At 34.1% G+C, this 23,928-nt stretch overlaps 1 protein-coding gene across 1 annotated transcript in view; it reads right to left on the minus strand.

The window, feature by feature from the left end:
- Positions 1-23,928, minus strand: part of MYCBP2 (MYC binding protein 2) — a 272,456-nt gene that overhangs the window by 121,912 nt on the left and 126,616 nt on the right. Inside the window, exons 25-36 of the mRNA XM_065896124.1 lie at positions 22,912-23,037; positions 22,697-22,824; positions 19,563-19,654; positions 17,433-17,567; positions 15,749-15,832; positions 14,240-14,336; positions 10,783-10,975; positions 9,979-10,253; positions 8,399-8,620; positions 4,543-4,734; positions 2,225-2,431; positions 1,222-1,353 (exon numbers count right to left, since the gene is read on the minus strand). Coding sequence (XP_065752196.1) covers positions 1,222-1,353; positions 2,225-2,431; positions 4,543-4,734; positions 8,399-8,620; positions 9,979-10,253; positions 10,783-10,975; positions 14,240-14,336; positions 15,749-15,832; positions 17,433-17,567; positions 19,563-19,654; positions 22,697-22,824; positions 22,912-23,037 — 1,883 coding nt within the window. The remainder of the gene's footprint in view (positions 1-1,221; positions 1,354-2,224; positions 2,432-4,542; positions 4,735-8,398; positions 8,621-9,978; positions 10,254-10,782; positions 10,976-14,239; positions 14,337-15,748; positions 15,833-17,432; positions 17,568-19,562; positions 19,655-22,696; positions 22,825-22,911; positions 23,038-23,928) is intronic.

A 23,928-nucleotide genomic window follows, 5' to 3' on the forward strand; every position in this document is an offset into this window, starting at 1 on the left:
AGAAACTGTCCTGAGTACTTTCTGTAATTTACTTTAATTAAATTAATACTTAAAATGACCTCATAAGGTAAGTGCCATTATTATCCCTATTTTACAGATGAGGACTCTGCAGCACAGAGAAGTTAAGTAACTTGCCCAAAGTCACACAGCTAGTAAGTGATGAAACTAGGATTTAAATACAGGCAGTGGGGCTCTAGTTCTTGCCTCTAGTTCTTAATCAGACTGTAAAAAATATTACCCATAATAAAAGATTTTAAATACATGAATTAATATTTTCCTTTGATGAGTTTAACTTTTGAAACAGTTTTAAATATGGGAAATAATAATGGTGAATCCATTATATTTTTATTTTAAGAGAGACATTCAGAGACAGAAGTAGACAGGCAGACAGACATGGAAAAAAAATATCTGTAAGAAAAAGTTCTCCAAAACAAGATTCACTGTATATAGAAAACGTGAGACATAGATACTGGCGCCTAATGATCCGTGACATAAACTTCATAATGATGGGTTTCTTTTTGTTTGTTTTTTGGTATCATTTATGCTTTTGATGAAGTAACTGATGAACTTACCTCATCCAAAGTTCTGCTGTATAATAAAAATTATTATAGTTGGATTCAGAAATACTCTATTAATTATTACTTTAATGTTAAGTAAAATTTGTTTTGCTAAATAGTTATTTTCTGCGAGACAGTCAAGTTATATAAAATAATAATAACTTTAATAGTTATTTAATACAATCTGTTAAGACCACTGGCTCTTTACATGAGTTTTGGCACAACAGGAGAAGAAAAACAGGAACTAATATTTATTGAGTTTCTAATATATTGTGCTAGACATTGAGGCAAGTATCTTATTCCATTCCTTAGTTTAATCTAAACAACACTACAATGGAGGTATTATCCTTCCCAAATCAGCCTCAGTACAAATCAGCCTCAGAGTGGGCAAATGATGACATATCCAATGTCTTAGAGCTAATATTTGGAAGAGCAGGTATCTGAAGCTAGGTTTGTTTGACTCCAGAACCTATGGATACTTTCCACTATACCAGACTTGAAGAGATCTTTTGCAAAGATAGAATATAATACAGTACAGTATCAGGAATACAGTTGGTACTCTAGAAACATTTAAAGGACCACATATAGGAATACTTTTCACTATTTTTAAGTAAACTCATAATAATACATCCTAGTTACAAAAGAAAGATACTGTTAAAATTACCTTTAAAGGAACAACTTTGTCAAGTCTGATTTCAGCTATATCACTGGGTGAATCATCTGTTGTATAAGTTCCTTTGACTAATTCTAGAGATGTCCATCTGTGAGAATGAGTGGAATCCCCTGCATGTTCACTCTAATTAAAACAAAACAAAACCCACATGCTCTTAATTTCATTAAATGAACAATTTTGACTTATCAATGATTGTTTTTAAGAGTTTATTTCCTTGCATATAAAATTATCCATTAGCATGTATCCATACGTACTAAAGAAAACATTTTTGGTCCTCTAGAACTATTCATTTTTATCTGATTTCCTGAGACATCTACAAATTATATCATATAAATAGGCTTTTTCATCTGTCTTAAAATGATTCCCCCTTCTTCATAAGGATGCTATATCTAATTATAGAGCCTAGTGAAGTAAGGAAATAATTCAAATTAATTGCTCAAAAGAAGCAAAATACAGATACAATGTTATTTACCAGCAAATGATTTATATGCTACCTGTCTGTCTCATTTTAATAAAACTTTGTAAAACTCAGGTACTTAAAAAAAATTTATAGTGGATACAGCAAGATACTGCTAATTCAGTCAGCACCGCTATCTTTACCAAGAATCATCCACTGGCACTCTGACAAAATTGCTTAATCACTGATACGGGTAATAATACCAGTCTGAATATTGTTCTTGTTTTCTGAAATACTACAATAGCAAAAATAATTACTCAAGATTTATAGTCAGAGGCTTAGCTATATAATTTCTAGGTTTTTCATTTAAAATCCTCCCAGGAAGTGCAAAAAACATGAGACAAGAGAGGTCCAAAATGGCACATGAGCAATCATGTAGAATCGCTCCCTTTCAATTTCTCTAACGTTGTCCATCTATGACTAATCTGCTAAGCCCTCAAGGATGTGGACCACTGTACTGTACTGTACATTATAATGATGATATGTCCTGACACACAACCCACACAGCAAGAGGAACACTGTAAGAGTGGTACTCACATCATCAACCAACACCTCTAATTCATATTCATGAATTCCACCTCCTCCATAGACAGAAAAACCAACCACAACTATTCCAGGTTTGTCTACTGAAAAACAGATTGCATCTGGGGACCCATTCCCAGTGTTCCAACTTCTCCCCTGACTTGTCTTTGTGAATCGGTTAGCACTGGCTTTAACGGAGTGGAGAGAATTAAGCCCATCAACCTGTGAACAACGAAAGCAACTACATCAGTAGTCTGGACCTGAGCGTTACTAATATACCTTTAACAAAACTATCCAAAGGTTTCTAGGAAGTTCAGTGAAATAACCTACCTTTAACAAGAGGGTTTAAACCTTCCTAAAGGTACATTCCAATAAGAGATTAACGAAGAATAAAATCAGATTTTATTACTCTACATTCACAAATCAGTATCATGTGACAGTATATTTTTTTAGTCATATTAAACTATACTTTTCACTTAATTTATGTCAGAACTATAAACTTGTAAGTTATCACAGTCATAACATATGCATGAATTATCATTCACTTTGCAAAGAGATACCAAAAATTTCATCAATATTTTACAGACCAATAGTTTTCAAACTATGCTACACATAGAACACTAGGAATCCTGGACAGATGGATATTCAAGGCAGGCAGACTCAAGGTCCCCCTCTTCAGTCAGACCACCCTTCCTCTTATTTGTGAGTTTTCAAGCTAAGACGTCATTGCAGAAAATGTTCTGTGCCTTAAGTCTGAATATCGCTAATGTATACTATGATAACTTGGCAGTCAATATGTGAAAATACACACACACACACACACACACACTTGTACAACATCATTAATTACAGACTTTGATTAGAGAGGATCAGAGCACTTATTTTGGTTTGAAACTATCTTTTTAATTATAGAGCCTGCTTCTTATCTAAGTTGGCTGCAGAAGTCTGAAAGACCTACAAGGGTTAAAAATTGAAGCTTATGATTCTAGCAAGAATGACAAACTCCTCTGAGGAAAAAAAAATGTGGATATCTAAGACAGGACCTTTAGAAACTCCCAAGGTTGTATATTAGGCACTTGCAATTTTGGGCATTCCTTTTCATTAGAAAAGTAAGTTCACAGGGTATTACTACACAGCAAATTTCTGACGGGGACTGAGGCCTTATAAACTTTCTCCTCCACGGCCTAGTACAAGAGGGAAGCATATTATAGACTGAATGAATAAGTGAAAAAGAAAATTAAAATGTTCTGACCAGGGCTTCACCTCCTAGGCCAGGGTGAGATACTAAAACCTGTTCAGGTATGTGTAATCATTTAGGAATCCTAAAGGCTAAACTCTCACTATGAATCAGTAATGAGTGTAGACTGAATGGATTAATTGAGAATAGATTCTGAAATAAATCTGTTTAAGTAAGTAAAAGCAAAGACTAGGAATTATAGAAGTAAAATAGACGTTCCTTTGCAAGAAACGAGAGACCTGGGGTCAATCAGTACATCCTGGTTATTAAACATTCATTTGAATGATATAAGATATTTCACATTATGACATGATTTTCAAAACCAATCTACCACCTACTTTTTCAGGAAAAAAATAGAAACATTCACCAAATTCAGTCAAAACATTTAGATAAATTATAAAACAGAGTGAGCAGGGCAGTGAACTGGTGAAAAATAATTACTTTACAAAAATGTAAAGGCACTTTAAAATGTTTCAAAGTGGTTTCCTCAAACATATTAATATTTGATCCTTTTAAAACTCTGTAATAACGGCTGTACAACAATGTGGATGTACTTGATGCCACTGAACTATACACATAAACATGATTAGAATGATAAATTTTTTGTTACCTAATTTACTACAATTAAAGAAAAACCTTTGTGATATAAGTGAGATAAAAATTATTATTCCCATTTTACATATGTGTTTGTCTAGGGTCAATCAAGTTGGCAGAGCTAAGGTTTGAACCTCTTTACCTTTTCCGTACCGCATATTCATTAGTAGTCCTACTTCTACTTCTCATTACCCAGCAGTGAAAACTAGTTTTGCTTTTACTGGGGCATGGTGGTGGGTTGTGCAATGGGGCAGTTGAGGGGAAAATGTATGCTTTGTATTACTGCAACATCCTGGGTAAACTGGTGAGAGAGAGGAAGCAAAGAAGAGCAGAGAAGAGTATAAGGAAGGGAGAGAAAAAAAACAAAACCCCCAAAACAGCCTAGCTTCAATGTTTTTTCTTAAAAAAAATTAGTTTCTACAAAGCCAAAATATATGAAAAAAGAAACAATGTGGAGAGTTTAAACATGTGCTCATTATCCAATATCAAAATATAACATTACTTCAGATCCCAGGGCTGATGCTGTCAGTTCGCTGACAATACTGGCCAGTAATCCACAAGTGTTGGAGACCAGGTGGGAGGAGAAGAGCTCGTTTTCTCTCCTCAGGCTGTTCCTGACTGGGAGCACGACAATAACCAGCATTTTCTCCAGAACTTCACGGAAGCTTGTCATCCCTGAGATATTCTCTTCATTCTATGATACATGAAAATAAAACGTTCTAAGATATTGCTTTATTTTCCTTCACATGAGTACTCAATTGCAAAATCTTGTCTTTCTAGATGACACCTTTAAAATTCAGACTTGAGTCTATGTCTATGTATCTATCCAGTTGTATGTGGAGTCACTATATCTACTTTTCCCATAGAAGTTCTTTGTTAAGTTATCAGTCCCTGGGCATCATAAAAGTACCACACATTTACAAGGTATCTGTGTTTTTATTAACCTAGGGTCATTTTCACCTACCTTCTTATTTAAGAATCATATATGACAGAAAAAAACTCCTCCTATTTAAAAAGCTATTTCTATAGGACAAAATTCCAAACTGAGATAATTATTTCTGGTATGAAATAATTTAATGATTTCTGATTTAAAGACAAAGCAACTGAGAAATAGTCTATACAAATCTGTTTTCTAATAAAATTCTTTCTGTACATGCATGTAACAAAAATATGGAGTTGTTCAATAAATACTTCTGTGCAGCTTTACAATTCCTATTGTACTTGATTTCAGAAGTGAAGATAAGAAATTCCAACCTCTACCAATGAAAAACTTTCAAAATAAGGAATTACAGAGTCGCATTAAAGACCAGTGGGAAAATACTTTTTTTTCCAGAAAAAAAAAGGGGAAAAGATGAATAATTTAATTGATATCCAGCATGAACACTCTTTATCTCTTTTACCATCCTCAATATCTTTTAGCTCACTGTGAACAGAGAACAAGATGCATTCAGTTTCATCAGAGGGCCAGTCGTGACCAATGACCCTTTCAGCTGTCCTGTGGACTAGGGAATCAAACAATTTGAGATCTAGTTCCAGTTTTTTCATAGTGCCTCAACCTCATCTGTAAATTCCAGCTTTTTCACAGTGCCTCAACCTCATCTGTAAAATCGGGGAACCATTTGCTATGAGTACGTTATCAAAAAACACTTTGTTGCCCCTGAGCAAGCAAGTTTTTCCATAATACTTACATTCCATATTGTATTACAAGATATCGCAGGTTCAACAGATTTCATAAAGTCATAAAAATCTCGAGGTGGAAAACGGTCTTAAATCACTCTCCCCGAGACAAACCAAATATGTAAATGAGTGTACTTTCAATCCATTAGAAAAAATTAAGTAACTTTTCAGTTAAAATCATCATGAGCATTATTATGAATCACTCTCAACAATGTGTACAATTTCTCATATTTTCTTAATGTCCAATCTTAGGCTGAAAATACAAAGTTACTTAGAGATAATCTTCAATTTTTAAGTTATTTCTATTATCTTTGAATAAAATTTCCATAACATTTAGGTCAGTATCCTATGTAATTCGTCTTCCTGGCTTTAAAATAATCAATTCTTGATTCTGTTAAAATTACAATTCTTCTATCCTTTACATCACTTTCATTCTCCAAAAACTTTACTTTTTGGAACATCTCATAAAATTAGCTTTGGATGAAACTTAATCCCCAACTGTACTCTATAATCAGTAATCTAGAAGGGCTTTCTTTGGGGGGTGGGGCATAGGGGGGTGTGTGGAGTGCATTTATCCAGTTACGTCCACTTAAGTTTCTAACTAGTAATTAAAAGATTAATACGAGAAGCTTCCCATAAAATCTTAAACATGAAATCAAGAGTGCCAATATGTTTTAGTTAAAAGGCCAAAAAAAAAAATATGTATATATATATTAGCACATTACTGCCACTAAAATTTTAGCAAAAGGAACTCTTATTCACTAGTGGTGGGGAATGCAAGCTGACATTAGCTTTCTGGAGGGCATTTTGGCAATTTTAGCGAAGTCTTAAAGTGTTCTCCTTTGACTTAAGAATTTTCCACTCCTGAAGATTTATTCTGGAAAAATCACTTTGTATACACATAAAAATATAGTCAATGATATTTTCAGCTGCATTGTTTAAAATACTGAAATATTGGGAAAATCTAAAAATATATATAGAGAAAGGATTGGTTGACTATATTATGCTACATCCAAATGGTAGAATTCTATATTATCCACTAAAAAGAGGGTAGAAGAATATATAATAACCAGCATATATCTTCACAGAATATTAATACAGACATGCAAATATGCAATTATTAATTTTAATAATTACCAAATGTTAGCAGTTCTCAAAAAAAATTTTTTTTAATATTTTGAACTTTTACTATATTTTTAAGGAAAACACTGCAACACTAAAGGGAATTTAAAAAGAAAAACAGATTATCCATAGCTTTATCACCTAAATATTATTTTTACTTCCAGTATTCTTTCAAAATATGCAGGTATTTGCATACATATTTTACATAGTTTGTCATCATAGTGTGTGTATATATATATATATACACTTTGGTTTCTGACTTTTTATTTTAAAAACTTAAAAACATCTGCTTTGATATTAAATGTAAATGTAGTTATTTTTCATGGCTGATAGAACCATATTCTATCAAGTTGATATATCCAAATTCAACTATTTCACTTAAACAAGGTTAGTAGGTTGCCTCACAGTCTCACCAGTACAGGAGCTTTATAAGAGAAAGAATTTATTTCTCCTAATTTTTTACAAATATATTGATACCTTGATAGAACTTTCACCCACATTTAATTACTAGTAAGGCTGAAAATTTTCCCATGCTGCCTTACTCTCTAAATTCCCTCTTATATTTACTTTTATTATGTCTACTGGGATACTATAAAGGTATTATATTAACTGCAAATTTTCTTCCCATTCTGCTATTGTCCTGTTTTTTGTTTCTGTATGTCACTGAAATTTTTCTCATAATTTTTCTGTTTCTTCAGTCAACAGAAAATTGCTACTGTACACTAATTGGGATAACTGTTCTATTTTCTACTCTTTTTTTTTTTTGCTTTAATTTTAAAGATTACTTCTCATCAAACGTGTTAGTAATTATATATGGTTTTCATGTATATTTAATTTTTCTTGATAATGCTTTCTAATAAACCAGAAGCACTTATTAAACAATGTTTCCTATGACTACTGTTTTATAATACTTATCTTAACATACCAAAATGTTATAGAAAAAGATGTTTTTAAAATTATTTATTTCCCTAAAATTCTATCTTGGCAATCTAAAATACTATATTAGAATATAAAAGTTTGCTTATAGTATCTGCAATTTTTTAAATTGTTCAGGAAAAAACAAACATACAGGAATTTATCTCATAACTCTATCAAGTTCTTTATGGGTTAGGGATCATTTAAAATGAAAAACTAGAGAAAAAAGATTGCTCATTTACAGGTAAACAGAGAAATTTTTTTTTCTTAATTTTTTTTTTTTTTTTTTTTTTTTTTTTTTATGCGTTACGCGGGCCTCTCACTGTTGCGGCCTCTCCCGTTGCGGAGGACAGGCTCCGGACGCGCAGGCTCAGCGGCCATGGCTCACGGGCCCAGCCGCTCCGCGGCACGTGGGATCCTCCCAGACCGGGGCACGAACCCGTGTCCCCTGCATCGGCAGGCGGACTCTCAACCACTGCGCCACCAGGGAAGCCCTTTTTTTCTTAATTTTAACTCTTCTCGTAAAACTCATAATTATTTGGTAAATATACATACTGATACAGAAGAATAAGCACCAAGCTAGGTTTGTCTCCATTTACAGTTTTATTGCTTCAACATAAAAGATATTTCAGAAAAAGACCGACCTGGCTGAGTTTTTCCATGTGTGCTACCAGAAGGGGAAAACGGTGAACCAGTGTTGAGTCATTCTCTGTGCTAACTTGTTTAACAATTGATCGTAGCAGTACTTCTCCATCATATGCAATAGGGAAGATAGAAGTCAGCTTAACAGAAGTGTGACACAGAGCTGACATCACAGCTGCAAGGAGCCGGCTACTTGATGTCTTGAAGTTTGCCTCTTGAATATCCTTTTAAAAACAAAAATATACACCCCACTAAAGAAATACTGCATCAATATAATCCAAGTTTTTTGATATATAAAAGATAAACAACCTTTTAGTGATCGTTCCTATTTCATTCCTGATAATGGTATTTTGTGTTTTTTCCTTCTCTCTTATCTCTCAATCAGACTTCCTAGGAGTTTTAAAATTTTTGTTTTATTTTCAAAGGACCAACTTTTGACTTTGCTAATATTCTCTATTTTCTATTTCATTGATTTTGACTCTTGATTATTTTGATCCTTTCCTTATTACTTTCTTCTTACATTGGGTTTGATTTGCTCTTCTTCTGGCTTCTTAAGGTAGAAATTTAGATCACTGATTTTAAACTTTTCTTCTTTGCTAGTAGTATAAGCATTAAAAAAAATTTTTTTTTCTCTACGCAACACATTGGCTACTTCTCATAAATTCCGATATATTTTTATCTTCAGTGTGAAAAACTTCTAATTTCCTTTGGAATTCTTCTTTGATTCACTGGTTACTCAGAAGTGTTGTCTATTTTCCAAATATTTGGTGTTTTCCTTGATATATTTTGCATTTAATTTTTAATTTACTTCTATTGTGGTCTGAAAACACTTTCTTTAAGATTTTAATCTTGTGAAATTTACTAAGACTTATTTTATGACCTGGCATGTAATATACCTTTGTGAACATAATATGTATACTTGAAACAAAAACGTATACTCAACTTGCACATTCTATTCCATAAATGTCAGTTAGGCCAAAGTGGTGGATAGTGTTGTTCAAATCTTCTGTATTCCAACTGATATTTTTTGTCTAGTTGTTCTATTAATTACTGAAAGAGTTCTACGTTCTATTAATTACTGATAGTCACCAACTATCAATGTGAATTTGTCTACTTCTCCCTTTAGTTCTGCCAGTATTTTGCTCAGGGTTTTGGAAACTGATTTGGGACATACACATTCATGAGGGTTGCACTTTCCTCATGAGCAAATGAATGATGTTAGCATGCAAATTCATTTGCAGCTCTCTCTCCTGACTGTTTTGGAGATATGGGAGTGGCAGGGGCTACCATGAACTGTCCTTGCTCTCACTTACAGATTCAAAGAACAACCCAGCAGCTATACAATGTGCCTGCCAATTTTATAATTAAGAAATGATAAAGCAAACAGAAAAACAGTTTTTTTAACTTTAATTATTTAAATCACATATACCAAACTGATTTCTTAATTTACCTTTTATACAAGTTAAAAAGATCGAGGTAACTGAAATATATTTTCTTGAAAAGTATTAAGTAGCATAACATATTTTCTTTCTTTTTTTTTTTTTAACATATTTTCAACTGACATTTTACAAACTGAAATTACCTGATCCAAACAATTCAGTAGATCACAAAGGCAAGCCCACTGTAAGGCAGGAGTCGGGTAGAAAGAATGAAAACAGGCAGTAAAGGTATTATGACACTCCTGAAGGACAGCTTCTAGGAGACTCAAGGGTTGACTGAGATATCCTTGGGGATCATTATCCAACTTCACCATGCAGTGATCAACTCCTTCTGACAAAATTTTTCTTAGCAAAGTTCTGGTTTTTCCAATACATTCTGCTAATTTGCTAGTTTCTTCTACAACAGCTTTTCCTGCAGCTTTAAGAGAACAAAGCAGATTGCTAATTAAATAGAATAATAAATATGTATGAAAACATTCAATACAATTCAAGTAATTTCCTATATGGCTAAAAATCATAAGTATTAATAACCTAGAAATGAAACAATATAGAGATTATGTGTGGTCCAAAATTATTTCTTTTTAAATAGGACTCTTAAATGGGGAAAAAAACAAAAAAAACCCTGCACAGGTTTCAGCGCATTTAAGTCCAAATCAGTCATTCAAAATATTTATATCTGACAGAATCTGTTTATAACAACAACTTATTAGAGTATTTAACTTTAGTCTAACATGACTTTTTGTTATCATAATGACATGTAATCTATTATATTCTTTATAAGTAAATATATAAGCATCACAGCAAGCCAAGTTTCTCCCCTCAATTCAGAAGCGAGCAGGATAAATAAAGGCAGCTGGGGATCTTAAACTTTTGGTAATCCCTATATAAACCTTCTCAATGTCTCAAAACATTTTCTCCTCAAAAGTCATTTAAAAAATGTATCATACCTGACACTGGGTAAATTTCACAGGTATAGACACGCAATAACCTCAGACAACAGGTACCCACAAAGCGTAGTCTTTCTAAATCTAGAAGTGTGGCTGTAAACTGGAATCCTTTTAATCCTCTTAGTTCTTCAACTCCTAAGACTAAGGTGGTCCAGCTCCAGTGAAGAATACTCAACAATGACTCAAAACATTCCTAATCCAGAATATGAAAAAATAGATAACAATTAGTTTAAATGGTACCATACGTTGAATCAAATGGAAAGATGACATTCAACTTGAAAAGTTTACCTTGAAGTTTGTACTGAGTTTTGGTAGCCCAAATAATAGACATTCTATTAGTTCATTCATTACATTACCATTAGGAATATCTTTGACAATAAAAGGTGAAGTAGTTAGGCATCTATAAAAACAACATTCTTCAATATTTACCTATTTAAAAATACATTTTTAAGTTAAAGAAGTTAAAAAACTTTTTAAGTTGCTACCAACCTATCTAGTTTATCATATAAATAAAGAAAAACACTTATAAACACTTATAAACATGTTTACTTGAAAGAAAAATTAAACTCTATATTGTCAATGTAGTATTATGTATATAAACTAAAAGTATTTTAAGCATTTTAATAATCTTTGAATATAATAAAGTATTCCAGTATTAGATATCAGTGACAATATCAAATAAGTTATTTTTTGTCTACATATTAAATTTTACAATACAAACTACAGCCAAATCTTGATAAACAAGTTAAGAGAAGTTTAAAATTGACTAGAAAATACAAAAACACACTTATTTGGATCTTTAAAAATTCTAGAATATGAGTTTAGGGTGGTGAGCATCCCTTGCTATTCTAGTTGGCCTGTGGGTTTTATCATGCTTATGATGACAGATACTTGATGAATCTCAAAGTAAAGCACTTATTCCCTCATCTCCACCAAATATCAGTCCTCTGGTATGGCAAAACCAAGAATAAAGGTTTGTACTTTAACACTGTAAAGAAATGATTGAGTAAGTTTCTTATACAAAGATTACAATTACCTAATGACCACAAAATCACTTAGACATAAATATAAAAGAATTACTAGACACAGATAAAAGAGATCACTGAAAAAGACATAACAGAGGCAAAGATACTTATTTGGATCAAAATACACCAAACTGATCTTAATACTAAAAGGATGCCAAGGTACCAAGGAGCCAAATCTCTTAAGAGCCTCTTATTCAAAGCACACCCTCTGTTGGAAGATGAATTTGACATGATATATCAAAATTTAAATGAGCCCACCTCCAGTAGAAATATTCACAGAAGTACGCAAGTATCAAAGACACATATGTACAGATATGGATATACAGTCGGTCCTCTGTATTCACAGGTTTTGCATCTGCAGATTCAACCAACCAGGGATCGAAAATATTCAGAAAAGAAAAAGTTCCAGAAAGTTCCAAAAAGCAAAACTTGAATCACTGCCAGCTATTTACATAGCACTTACATTGTATTAGGTATTATATGTAAGCTGGAGATGATTTAAAGTACACAGGAGGATGAGTGTAGGTTATATGCAAGCACTGTGCTATTTTATATAATGGACTTGAGCATCCAGGAATTTTGGTATCTGTGGGGGGGGTACTGGAACCAATTCCCCCTCAAATACCAAGGGACAACTGTAATAGTGAAAAATGAGAAACAAACAGTCCTCTGGTAGGAATAGAACTGGATAAATTAGAGTACACCATTCTACGGAATACTAAGCAAACATTAAAAAAATTCAGATAGAGCCAAATGTATTAACATGGAATATATCCGTAGCGTATTTGATGAAATTTTTATCATTAATCCAGAGAAAACCATAATTCGAAAAGATATATGTACCCCAATGTTCACAGCAGCCCTAGTGCTGCTATTACAGATGAACGGATAAATAAGGAATGTAATACAATGGAATTGAATGGAGTATTACTCAGCCATAAAAAAGAATGAAATAATGCCATTTGCAGCAACATGGATGGACCTAGAGATTACATACTAACTGAAGTAAGTCAGACAGAGAAAGACAAATATCATGATATTGCTTATATGTGGAATCTAAAAAAAAAAATGATACAAATGAACTTATATACAAAACAGAAACAGACCCATAGACATAGAAAACAAACTTATGGTTACCAAAAGGGAAAAGGGGAGAGGGATAAATTAGGAGTTTGGGATTAGCATATACACACTACTATACATAAAATAGATAACCAACAGAGACCTACTGTGTAGCACAGGGAATATACTCAATATTTTGTAATAACCTATAAGGGAAAAGAATCTTAAAAAAAAAAAAAAAAAAAATATATATATATATATATATATATATATATATATATAAAACTGAATCACTGCTCTACATCTGAAACTAACACAGCATTGTAAATCAACTACAATTGAATAAAAAAATAAATAAAAGAAAAATCATGTCATTTGTGAAGTGTTTTACTACCACTTTTAAAAAAAAAGAAATTTTTAAAAAGTAATAGGCAGAACTTTAAGTATGATCAAAAACAAACAAGAAGACTATACAGCATACAGTAAACAGAGACTAATAAATTTGTTTATGTACAAAAAATAGTCTGGAAGAATATACATCCGAATGGAAACAGCAGTTATATATGGTGATAAAAGGGTGATGGGAAAAGAACTCCAATATAATTTTAGTATAGTTTTAACCCTATTCCCACCAGGGACGTGTATTAATTTTGTGGTTTAAAAAAAAAGAAACTAAGAAAAAAAGGGAAAAAAAGCCTTCTCCCTATGCATTTTACTAACATGACAGACTACCAGCTACATTAATAAATCATATTCATATAGGGCCTTACAAATTAAATAGAATTTTTATATCCCTGAACTCAGAAATTCATAATGATGCTATGATATAGTTGAGATAACCTTCCTAAGAGTCCTCAACTAACAAATGAAAGAGCAAGAACTCAGACTTCCTGAGCTGAAACACCATGGTGTTTCAATTACATCTTATTGGCTTTCCATTCTACACTGGTAACCCCAATGGCATCATGTCTTGAAATGTACGAAGGGGATGGTCAGGTAATTCAACAAAGTCCTTTGTTAGATATATGACCCTTCTACTTAATTCTTTAGCATTAAAGTAACATTCTTGGTTAATATCACTCAACTTTTCCTTCACTTTCTAACTCCTTCAGCATATGTGTTCATACATAATTTATAAGAAAATTCACCATGTATTTCAGAAATAGCAAGGTATGTTAAAATCAGTCAACATCTCTATTTTCCATTATTTAATGTGACTATTCTTTGGCCTGGGATGTCAAAGCTAATATAAACAAATCTGAATTATAAAGCTATGCTAAGATAAACTCTTAGAAAAGTGGCTAAATGCTAAACATCAAAACAAAACTCAGCACTGGACAGAAAAGCTGAAATTTTAAAAAATGGCTTACCACTGAGACAGTTCTTGCAAAAGATCTCTTTAAAATATGTACAGGTTCACTGGTTTGCTGTTTGCCTTTTGAAGCACTGCCGTCACTGGTTGGAAGTCTGAAGGTAGCATACACACATAAATTTATGTTGGAAAGTCCACCGACATTTTTATTCTCAAATATACATTTTTGCAATGGCAAAACAAATTAAACAGTTAAGCATTTTTGTTAGGAAAAATCCCAATATGGGGCTTTTTACAAACATTTTCCAATGCTAAGCAAAATTTTTAGCACATAAGTACCTCATCTTCTAAATCTCACCTTTGTAAGACTGGGTAGTAGAAACTCTCTTCTCTTACTAGACAACGTTATGTAACTTATGTTCTCTAGTAATGTTACTATTAAATGTTACCATTAAAGAGTTACTCAACCACTGTACCCACGAGTAGTCCAAGCAACTTGCTATGTTCATAATGCTACATATTACAAATACTGACTATAGCAGATTGCATAAAAACAAACAAAAATGTCCTCTTGGAAAAAGTGAGGTTATACCACCTAGATTCTTAAAGTTATTAGTATAAAAGATATAGAAGACAGAGAATCACTGTTCTAAAGGTACTGCCTTTGATTTTTACTATTTAAAGTAAGAATGCCAGTTTTTACTGAGGGTTTATATCTATTTAAATTCTTTAATCTAAAAATTATTGCAGTAGGGCTTCCCTGGTGGCGCAGTGGTTGGGAGTCCGCCTGCCAATGCAGGGGACACAGGTTCGTGCCCCAGTCCGGGAAGATCCCACATGCCGCGGAGCGGCTGGGCCCGTGAGCCATGGCCGCTGAGCCTGCGCGTCCAGAGCCTGTGCTCCGCAGCGGGAGAGGCCACAGCAGTGGGAGGCCCGCATACCGCAAAAAAAATAATAAAATTTAAAAAAATAAAAATTATTGCAGTAATCACCTAGATATAGATGGGCACACACATAGGCATTGTTCCCATATATGTCTCAATTACCATGAAGTAATTAAAATTCTTAATGTTAAAATATAATAGTATTATCATATGAGCAAGCTGTTGTTTGATATTTTAATTAAAGGTGGAAATTTTTCAGCAGCAAGGGATTTTCCAATTCATTCCATCACAAGATGAACAAGAAATATAAAACTGTAGAACGAATCAACCAGGCCTACATGTAAAATCCCCACCTGACACTCAGATTTCATTTCTCTAAGACAAATTTTATTATTTTAAAGTTTAAAACATTCTGAAATTGGTAAGAAAATCAAGGTTTAAAAAATAAGTTATTAAAATACTGTTATAGGCATAATACAGATAATCTGAGTCATTAGAGATATTTTATTAAAATTAACTTGAGGTAAAGAAATGTTTAAAAATATACAAAACATAAATTGTTTGTATTAAATGTAGCTAAATGCTTCGAATAATTTCTCCCTTATTGTGCCATATATTTTACAGTGATCCTAGCTCATTATATTAAAAGAATAAACCATGTTGATTATAAATACGCTAAATACCTGTATAATAATTGAGGTATCTGACCAGCGTTAACATCTGTACCATTATTTGATTTCTTTGAACTCTTAAATTGGAAAACAACCCTAAGAAGAGAAAAAATAACAATATAACCAAAGACAACACTATTCAAGATTCATGGAAGGAAATGAAAAGTTTAACAATCATGCTTTCAAATCTTACATTACTGAAGAGAGATTCATTCTTTAAGGCCAAAAATACACTTTAAAAGACATTTCTGATTTTAATTCTAGCTCTGAATGCCTTAATGGGTTAAATGAAAGAGTTGAACCTGATTGGGAGCTCCTAGGTGAGTAGCTGCTCTGCTCCCTCCCTCCTGGTTAAAGCTCAACTTTAACCAGAACAATAAGCTTTTAACAAAATATTTCAACTTACAGTTTAAAATCTGCTTAAATAGATATAACATAAACTTTATCTTCAAAATGCTATGATATTCCAAGGTTGAATGAACTGTATATGGGAATCATACAGTCCAGGACCAAAGCACTCTCCCCAGTTCTACCATACAATCTTAGAGTAAGCTGAAAAGGATATGTTACAACAATAGACTTAATTTATCTTCAGCACTCTACTCGAACATTCAGGAACACAGAATTCACCTCATAAATTAGTCTGCTCTTTTTCTGGTCAGCTCTCTTATGAGCTGAATGAAACTATATGAAATACATGATTACATAACTTCTACCCATTTCGAACAGTTTATGCTCAGGAATAATAAAGAATAAATTGAATTTCTCTTATAAATGATGGTCCTTTCACATCAATCAGAGTACAGAGTATAGAGAAGGCTGGACTTAGGGTCAAGAAACTCCAGGTCCAGATCTGGTTCTGCCACACAGTAGCCATACAGTTTGACGCAAATCGTTTCACCTTTTGTCTCTCTATTTCCGAGTGTAAAAACGGGGCTAATAACCACTTCACAAAGCTACTGAGGGCATCAAACAAGATAATATAAACGAAAGTATTTTATAAACTGGGAAGTGCTCTATACCTGAAATTTAAACGGTAAATTTCCCTTTACATTTTATTAAAACTGTAGCATCTCATATCATTAAGGCTTTGCAATTTATAAAGTATTTTCATAAGCACTGTCAAATTTTATGGCATGTATATATTTCTTTTTCATGGTTTCCAAACTCCCTATCCTTGTCATTTTCCTCTGTATAATTTCTAATTTTGCAAACAAGCTTTTAAACAAGGTAACATCCAGAAATACACACAAATGCCAACTGACAAGAGCAAAGAATAGCAGTTCTATTATCTCCACATTCTGTCTTACCTTAATTTGGCATGCGATTATACGAATTTAATTTTTAGCAGGTCATATTATGCTCTAGACCTACAAAGATTTTTTACTCTACTAAAAGACCTCTGAGGGCTTCCCTGGTGGTGCAGTGGTTGAGAGTACGCCTGCCAATGCAGGGAACACGGGTTCATGCCCCGGTCCGGGAAGATCCCACATGCCGTGGAGCGGCTGGGCCCATGAGCCATGGGCACTGAGCCTGCGCGTCCAGAGCCTGTGCTCCACAACGGGAGAGGCCGCAACAGTGAGAGGCCCGCGTACCGCAAAAAAATTAAAAACTAAAAAGACCTCTGAGCTTTCAAAACAATATTCCACTAACAAAAAAGGGAGTTGCTTAAGGAATACTTAAACATTCTGCTTACCCATCATCTGTGGTAATAGAAGCTTGTCCATGAGATCCACAGTCACTGCTGGGTCCTGACACTCGAGCCCAGGCTACATACCACCAGCCAGCTTGCAGGAGGACTGGTTCATCAAACATCATTGCATATTTTTCTCTAAGAAGAAAATTTATGTGTCAAAGACAATGCCTTTGTACTTCTCTGTTACATACATTTATTTTTTTAAATCCTTTATAAACAAAACATGAAATACACTGTATTATTATAAGATTCTTGTCAAACAACATTAAAAACCCTCCATTTTAAAAAGTCTGGACAAGAACACAAATAATGGTTACTGGTGCTACAGTGATGGCATTATATTTCTTCCTCCTCATCCTGAGTTCTAAAACTTGCTTAAATATTATAAAGTTTTCATACTAAAATAAGACAATTTTTTTTAACTGTTGTTAAAAAAAACATGCCAGCTTTGTTGGAAAACTTTGAACTTTAAGGTTCATGTATTCAGTTAAAGTCTTTCGAGAGCTCTGGAGTCAGATGGTCTGAGTTCAAGGCCTGACTTTGTAACTCGCTAGCTGGGTGACCTTGGGGAAGTTACTACTACATCGTCTTTGTGACTTAAGTTTTGTCATCTGAAAATAGGAATAAAAACAATATCTAGCTCATAGGATAGGACTGTTCTGGGAATTGAGTTTAGACAAATTGTTTGGAACTGAGCCTGTCACACAGTAACTACACAAAAAGTTTATTAAATTAGCAGGAGAGAAAACACATGTATACAAATAAGGGCATCTGATAAAGATATACCCAAGTTACAAAGTTCTAGGTAATAGCGTGGAAGGAGTGCATATTGGTTGTAGCTGGGACAGAGAGAAGAATAAAGATATTGAGGAAGGGGAAGACTGTCATGAACAGATCGGCAGGGGTCTGAGAGTACAAAACAGGGTCTGGAAATGGCATGGTGTCCAGTTAGGCTAAAGCACTGAGACAGATAGAGAAAAGTAGTAGGTGGAAAGTTTAAAAAGACTCTGTGAAAGACTGTGAAAGGCCTTTAACACCAGCCTTAGGAATCTGGGCTTCATTAGGAGGCAAATGAAGAATATCTAGATGATTCTCTATACATAAAACCATACACTGTATTTCTGACTCACAATCATATGCTCAAAAAAGTGATAACAATGGCATCTTAAGTCTTTGTTAAAAATTAATTAATCAATTAACTTTCCTGACATTTCCCTAATCTTCATTTGTGTGTAACATTAAGAAGGTACTGAAATAGTATCTCCTGATACTGGTTAATGCCTAAAGTGAAGAAACAGTCAAAATTTTCTTTAGGTTTACTATTTTGTTCTCAAAAAGTATTTGTCTGTTAAAAGTAAACTCAATGCCTTACTACCATCTTCAGAAAATATACATTTTCATTAACCAAAAGCTTATGAATGCCACAGAAGGTTTTCTTAATGTAGTTATTTATCATTGGGAAAGACAGTATACTACCATTATCATGAAGTCCAAATCCGTTCTTTTTCTCATCATAATATTCCCTGATTCAAATCACTAACTTGTCATAACAGTCTTGAGATAATTCTTAAGTTTACACAGAGAAGACTGATAAAATCTAAGTCTCTTTATTATCTAATGAACCTTCATAAATAAACATCCTGATTCTGGTTACCTCCTGAGAGGTTTCAGTAAAGCTGGCCACCTCTCCAAGCATGTTATAATCAAGCAAATACTATAGGCTTGGTGTCAGAGCATACAGGTGATTTGAAGTACGACCCACTATGACTATTTGACACAGTATACATAACGCTACCGGTAGTAAATAATTGTACTGCATCACTAGAACACTAGCATATTTGGTGTTCTCTAAGTGATGCATGAAAATATGTGTGCAAAATATGTGTATATTTCCATCTTCAATGTAGAAACAGTCAATTTATCTTGTGAAATACAAATATGAAGGATACTATTAGTTTTAATGTAGCATTATTAAAAGTAACAGGTATATTACCTAGGATATAATTTAGTTTCTTAAGCATCTGATCACAGATTATTTAAAACCTTCTCTTTAAGTTGCGTTATTCACTTATAATAAATATGCCATGTTAAGTATGAAAGGATTACACTGAATACTGAAGAAATCTTTACCTAGCAGCACAGTCATAAGCCAACACATCAGTCTCTGCAAGAAGGTCTCCATCAGTTTCATGATCTCCTCCATCAGGACCTAACTCAAACAGCTGGGGAGAGGAGAAAAACATATTGTGCCCAGTCACTCAGTCATGCAGACCTGCTGAATAATATGTTTATAATTTCATGTCTCCAGTAGATGCTGGACACTACAGAATGTAAGAGTACCTGCTTTTAAAAAAATGTTATTCAGTGAAATGTACAAATCTATACATCGAAATTAAGAAACACATGTCTTATGGTCTGTACTAACCTCAGTTTTCCTTATTTTATATATTTGCCTACTTAAAGCAAACGCTCCAAAAATGTTCTGTACCAGATATAAACATCTGAAGGTGAGAGAGCTCTAAGTTCTAAGTGAGCTTCCAAATGTAGTAGAATTTTGCTTCAACACATAACTAGCTGTGAGATCCTAGGACCCAGTTTCCTCATCCATTAAAGGGAGATGGACACTAGCAGCGTCTACTTCATTGTAATTGTGAGAATTAAATGAAACGATGTTTGTGGAACACTTAGAAAAATACCCAGCGGAAAAAAAAAAAGGCTAGAAAAATATTAGCTGAGGAATAATAAAAGGAAAGGATCCTTAAGAAAACAGGTAACAAAAAATAGCTCAAATGGCATGCGAAAAGGAGATAGAAAGAGTGAGGGGGAAAAAAACAGTTATAAAAAAGGGAGAGGACTGCAGAGTACAGGAAAAGAATAAAAGAGAAGATATCAAATAGGAAAAGTTATGAAATTAAGTGAAAATAAATGAGAATTATGAGGAAGGGATCTTTTTTTAAAAAAAATGGACTAATACATATTTTTAAAACCCTTATTTCTCTTGATGATTATAGTAGGTGAACTACAAGAAAGGTGAGTAAAAGACTAAAAAGGAAGAGATGGGGATATTAAAACTTACTGGACAATTACTCTGTTAGAGGTCTCCATTTTTCAAGTATATATGCTAATAGTTTAAAAGATCTGTCTCCACCTCAGATCCTAGTCTGCGCCTGGGATGCCCCAGGGCAGCTCGATCTCACCAGTTGTAAAGTGACTCATGTCTCCTCCCTCCTGCCTCCCCTCCTCTGATTAATGGCACTATCATTCACCTACTCACTCAGATTAAAAAACCTGGGATAATCCTTTTTTCCAAATCTCTCCACCAGCACTGTATCTCTCCTATTGCTGGTACCAAAGCTTGTCAGTGCAACCAGTGTTAGCAGTGTTACTAGCTAGAAGAGTTCAATATGAACTAATTAGTTCTTCTCTCCATTCTCTCCTTGCTCTAACCCATATTCCACAAAGTTAAGGGTTTTTGCTTTTCTTGAATAACCCACAGCAGTCTTTTTAAAATGAGTATCTGATTAGAATACTTCCTTAATCTAAAAGTCTTCAATGGTTTCTCTTCTCCTTCTTTGTAGCATGATATAAAGGTCCTTAAATGATTTGCCCCTAACTTGGCTCCCCTGTTTATGTTCAACAAATAATTTTGAACACATACTGTGTGCCAGGCAGGGTTCTAAGAACCGGGCATACAGGGGTGAACAATGCAAACAAAAAAAAGGGGCGGGGGGGGCTACTGGAAGTAAGTCTGTGGTAAGGGAGAGGATTTACAGTTTTAAATAGGCTCACCAAGGAGTCACGATCTTAAGGTAAAGAGGAAGTGAGCCTTGCAGGTACCGGAGTGAAGAGCTGCCGTCAGAGGGAGTAAGTAGCAAGTGTGAAGGTCCTGAGGTCTGACTATGCCTGGTATGTCTGAGGAACAAGGGCCGGTCAGTATGGCTAGGTTAGAGTGAAGCAACTAGTATAACATAAGGTCAGAGTCAGAGTGGTGATGCAAGTCAGTTCTGATGTTGTTTTTCAGGCCCTTGTAAGCCCTCTGGTTTTTATTCTAATACTATTAGAATCACTCTGCTATGTTGAGAACAGACTGAAGGGAGCAAGGACAGAAGCAGATACAAATTGGGAGGCTACTGTAAGGCTCCAAGCAGCTGTGGTTTGGACCAACTTGGTACCAGGGGCAGTTTTTAGAAGTGGTTAGATCCTGGATTTATTTTCAAAGTGCAGCCAACAATATTTGCTGTGAGAGTGGATGTGGGGTGTGAAAGAAAGAGGGAAGAAGGCAAGGATGACTCCAAGATTTTTGGCCTAAGCAACTGGAAGAATGAAGTTAACTCTATTCTAAGTCAGTTAACTGGGATGGGGAAGGACAAGAGAACAGCAGGTTTAGAGAGATGGTCAGAAGCCTAGTTTTGAGTATGTTACATCCCAAATACCTGTTAGCTATCCACATGGAGATGCAGAGTAGGCAGCTGTATATATATCTTTGGAGGTCTATTAAGTGTGAGAACGATAAGAGAAAAAATACTTAAAGCCGTAAGGCTGGATCACGGAGGGGGTGAGTAGACTTTAAAAAGATGTCCAAGACTGAGTTCCAGCACTGCAGCGTTTAGAGGTCGGGAAGATGATGAGTGGCCGGCAGGAGACTAAGAAGAGCGGCCAGGGAGATGGGAGGAAAATGAAGTGTGGTGTCCTGGGAGCCACGTGAAGAAACCATATCGAAGAAGAGCTCGACTGGATTAAATTCTGTAGACTGGTTAAGGAAGATAAGGACTGAGACTCCAGTAGTACTTAACTGAGAATTTTTTAAGAAGCCTGCTATTGAAATTAAGGCATAAACTCTAGTCGTCTCTCTCACTTTAAAGAGCAAAATCGGATAATGTGACAACAGAAAATTCAAGCTATTAGTAAATTTTCAAAGACTGAGCACATCCTTTGTTTAGTATAACTGTTGCCCTTTCTGAGATGAATAGTGCAGTAAACTTAGGACTTTTGATTGTTTTTTGACTCTCTACCAGATGGAATCCATCCCCTTACTCACTTCATCCCTGGTCCCCACGCCTGTGGTGATGATGTCTGTTTACACAGTATTTGGCAGTAAAAATGCTAAAAACTTTTTAAAGCTACATCCAAATGCCCCTGCATCTTATCATTAAAACGGCTACAAGAAAGTAGGCACATGCAAAGGTGCCTTCTATAAAATAATAAACTAAGTCAAAATACTTATCTTCAAACACAAAAGGCAACAGTGAGAATGAACTGCTTACCTTAATTTTAGCGGTATATTCTCCTCTACCTCCAAACAGACCAAGACCACCAAGTAAAATGTCTGTGTCAGCACTAAAACGTATAGCTTCTACTGAGTGAGCAGAGTAACCCCAGCCCCCTCCATGACCTAAAAGATGCAAATGATAACTTATGCTTTAAAATATCCACGTATTTCATTTATAAGACAATATTTCCTAAACATAAATATACATACTTTCAAACCTGTTTACTACACTATAATCTTCTTTGGAATAAACCTTCATTACTGCTTGAGTCTCCTCCTCTGTACTGGCAACACCCATCTTTAAATCTTGCATAGTTGCCAAGGTATCAAGACAACCTAAAAGCAAACAAACAAAAATTCAACTCCTTGAAATTAAAACTTCCCCGAGTACTTATAGTATGAGATGCTGGAGGGGATAAATTAAAACAATAAATTCTGAATTGTGCTCTACAAATTTATTCCAAGCTTTAACATTTCATGGAAGATACTTTTACAACCAATAAAAATTACCCTCTGCCTGGGTAATTACCATATTTAAACATAAGCTATATGACAATGTTTCACACAAAACTCTCTCTTTGAAAAGTTGGAATCGCTTAATCTTTGAGTCCCTACAAGGTTCTTCCTTTTATCAAACTCTCTGAATCACTTTAGATTGATTCTTAAAGTACTATTTGAGGAAGACACAGTAGCCTGAGATAACCTTAATCAGTGCTAGTTTTGGATGTTTACAATGGCTACCAGATGTTGTAAAAGTGCTAGATCTCAAATTAATTAATTAGAAGTGAAGTTGATGTGCTGTGGAAAACTATTATGTAAGAAGAAACAAGTGGTAACTATAAAATTCATATATTTTATAGAATTTATTTTAAATAATGTATAAAAATTAAATATTATAATTATACATTTGAATATTTAACCTACATCACTAAAGTTTATATATTCAAGTTAAGCAAAAACATTACTTTACAAGACACATATTAGGAAAATTATATTCAGGGCTGCTTTATATTTGGGCATATATGAATCGTTCAGGGTGTTGGTGTAAGTCTGATGTACTGTTTTCTGTAGGGTAAACCTCTTAAAGTTAGAGGATTTAACTTATTTTGCACCTAGCGCATTACTGTTTAACAAACATGACAGAATGATATACAAATTTAAATACTCTTAAAAAAAAATCCTCAGCACACATTAATGAAAATTAGCTGATCATCAAATACCAACCCT

The sequence above is a fragment of the Phocoena phocoena genome, chromosome 18 (genome assembly GCF_963924675.1).
Source record: "Phocoena phocoena chromosome 18, mPhoPho1.1, whole genome shotgun sequence".
NCBI lineage: Eukaryota > Metazoa > Chordata > Mammalia > Artiodactyla > Phocoenidae > Phocoena > Phocoena phocoena.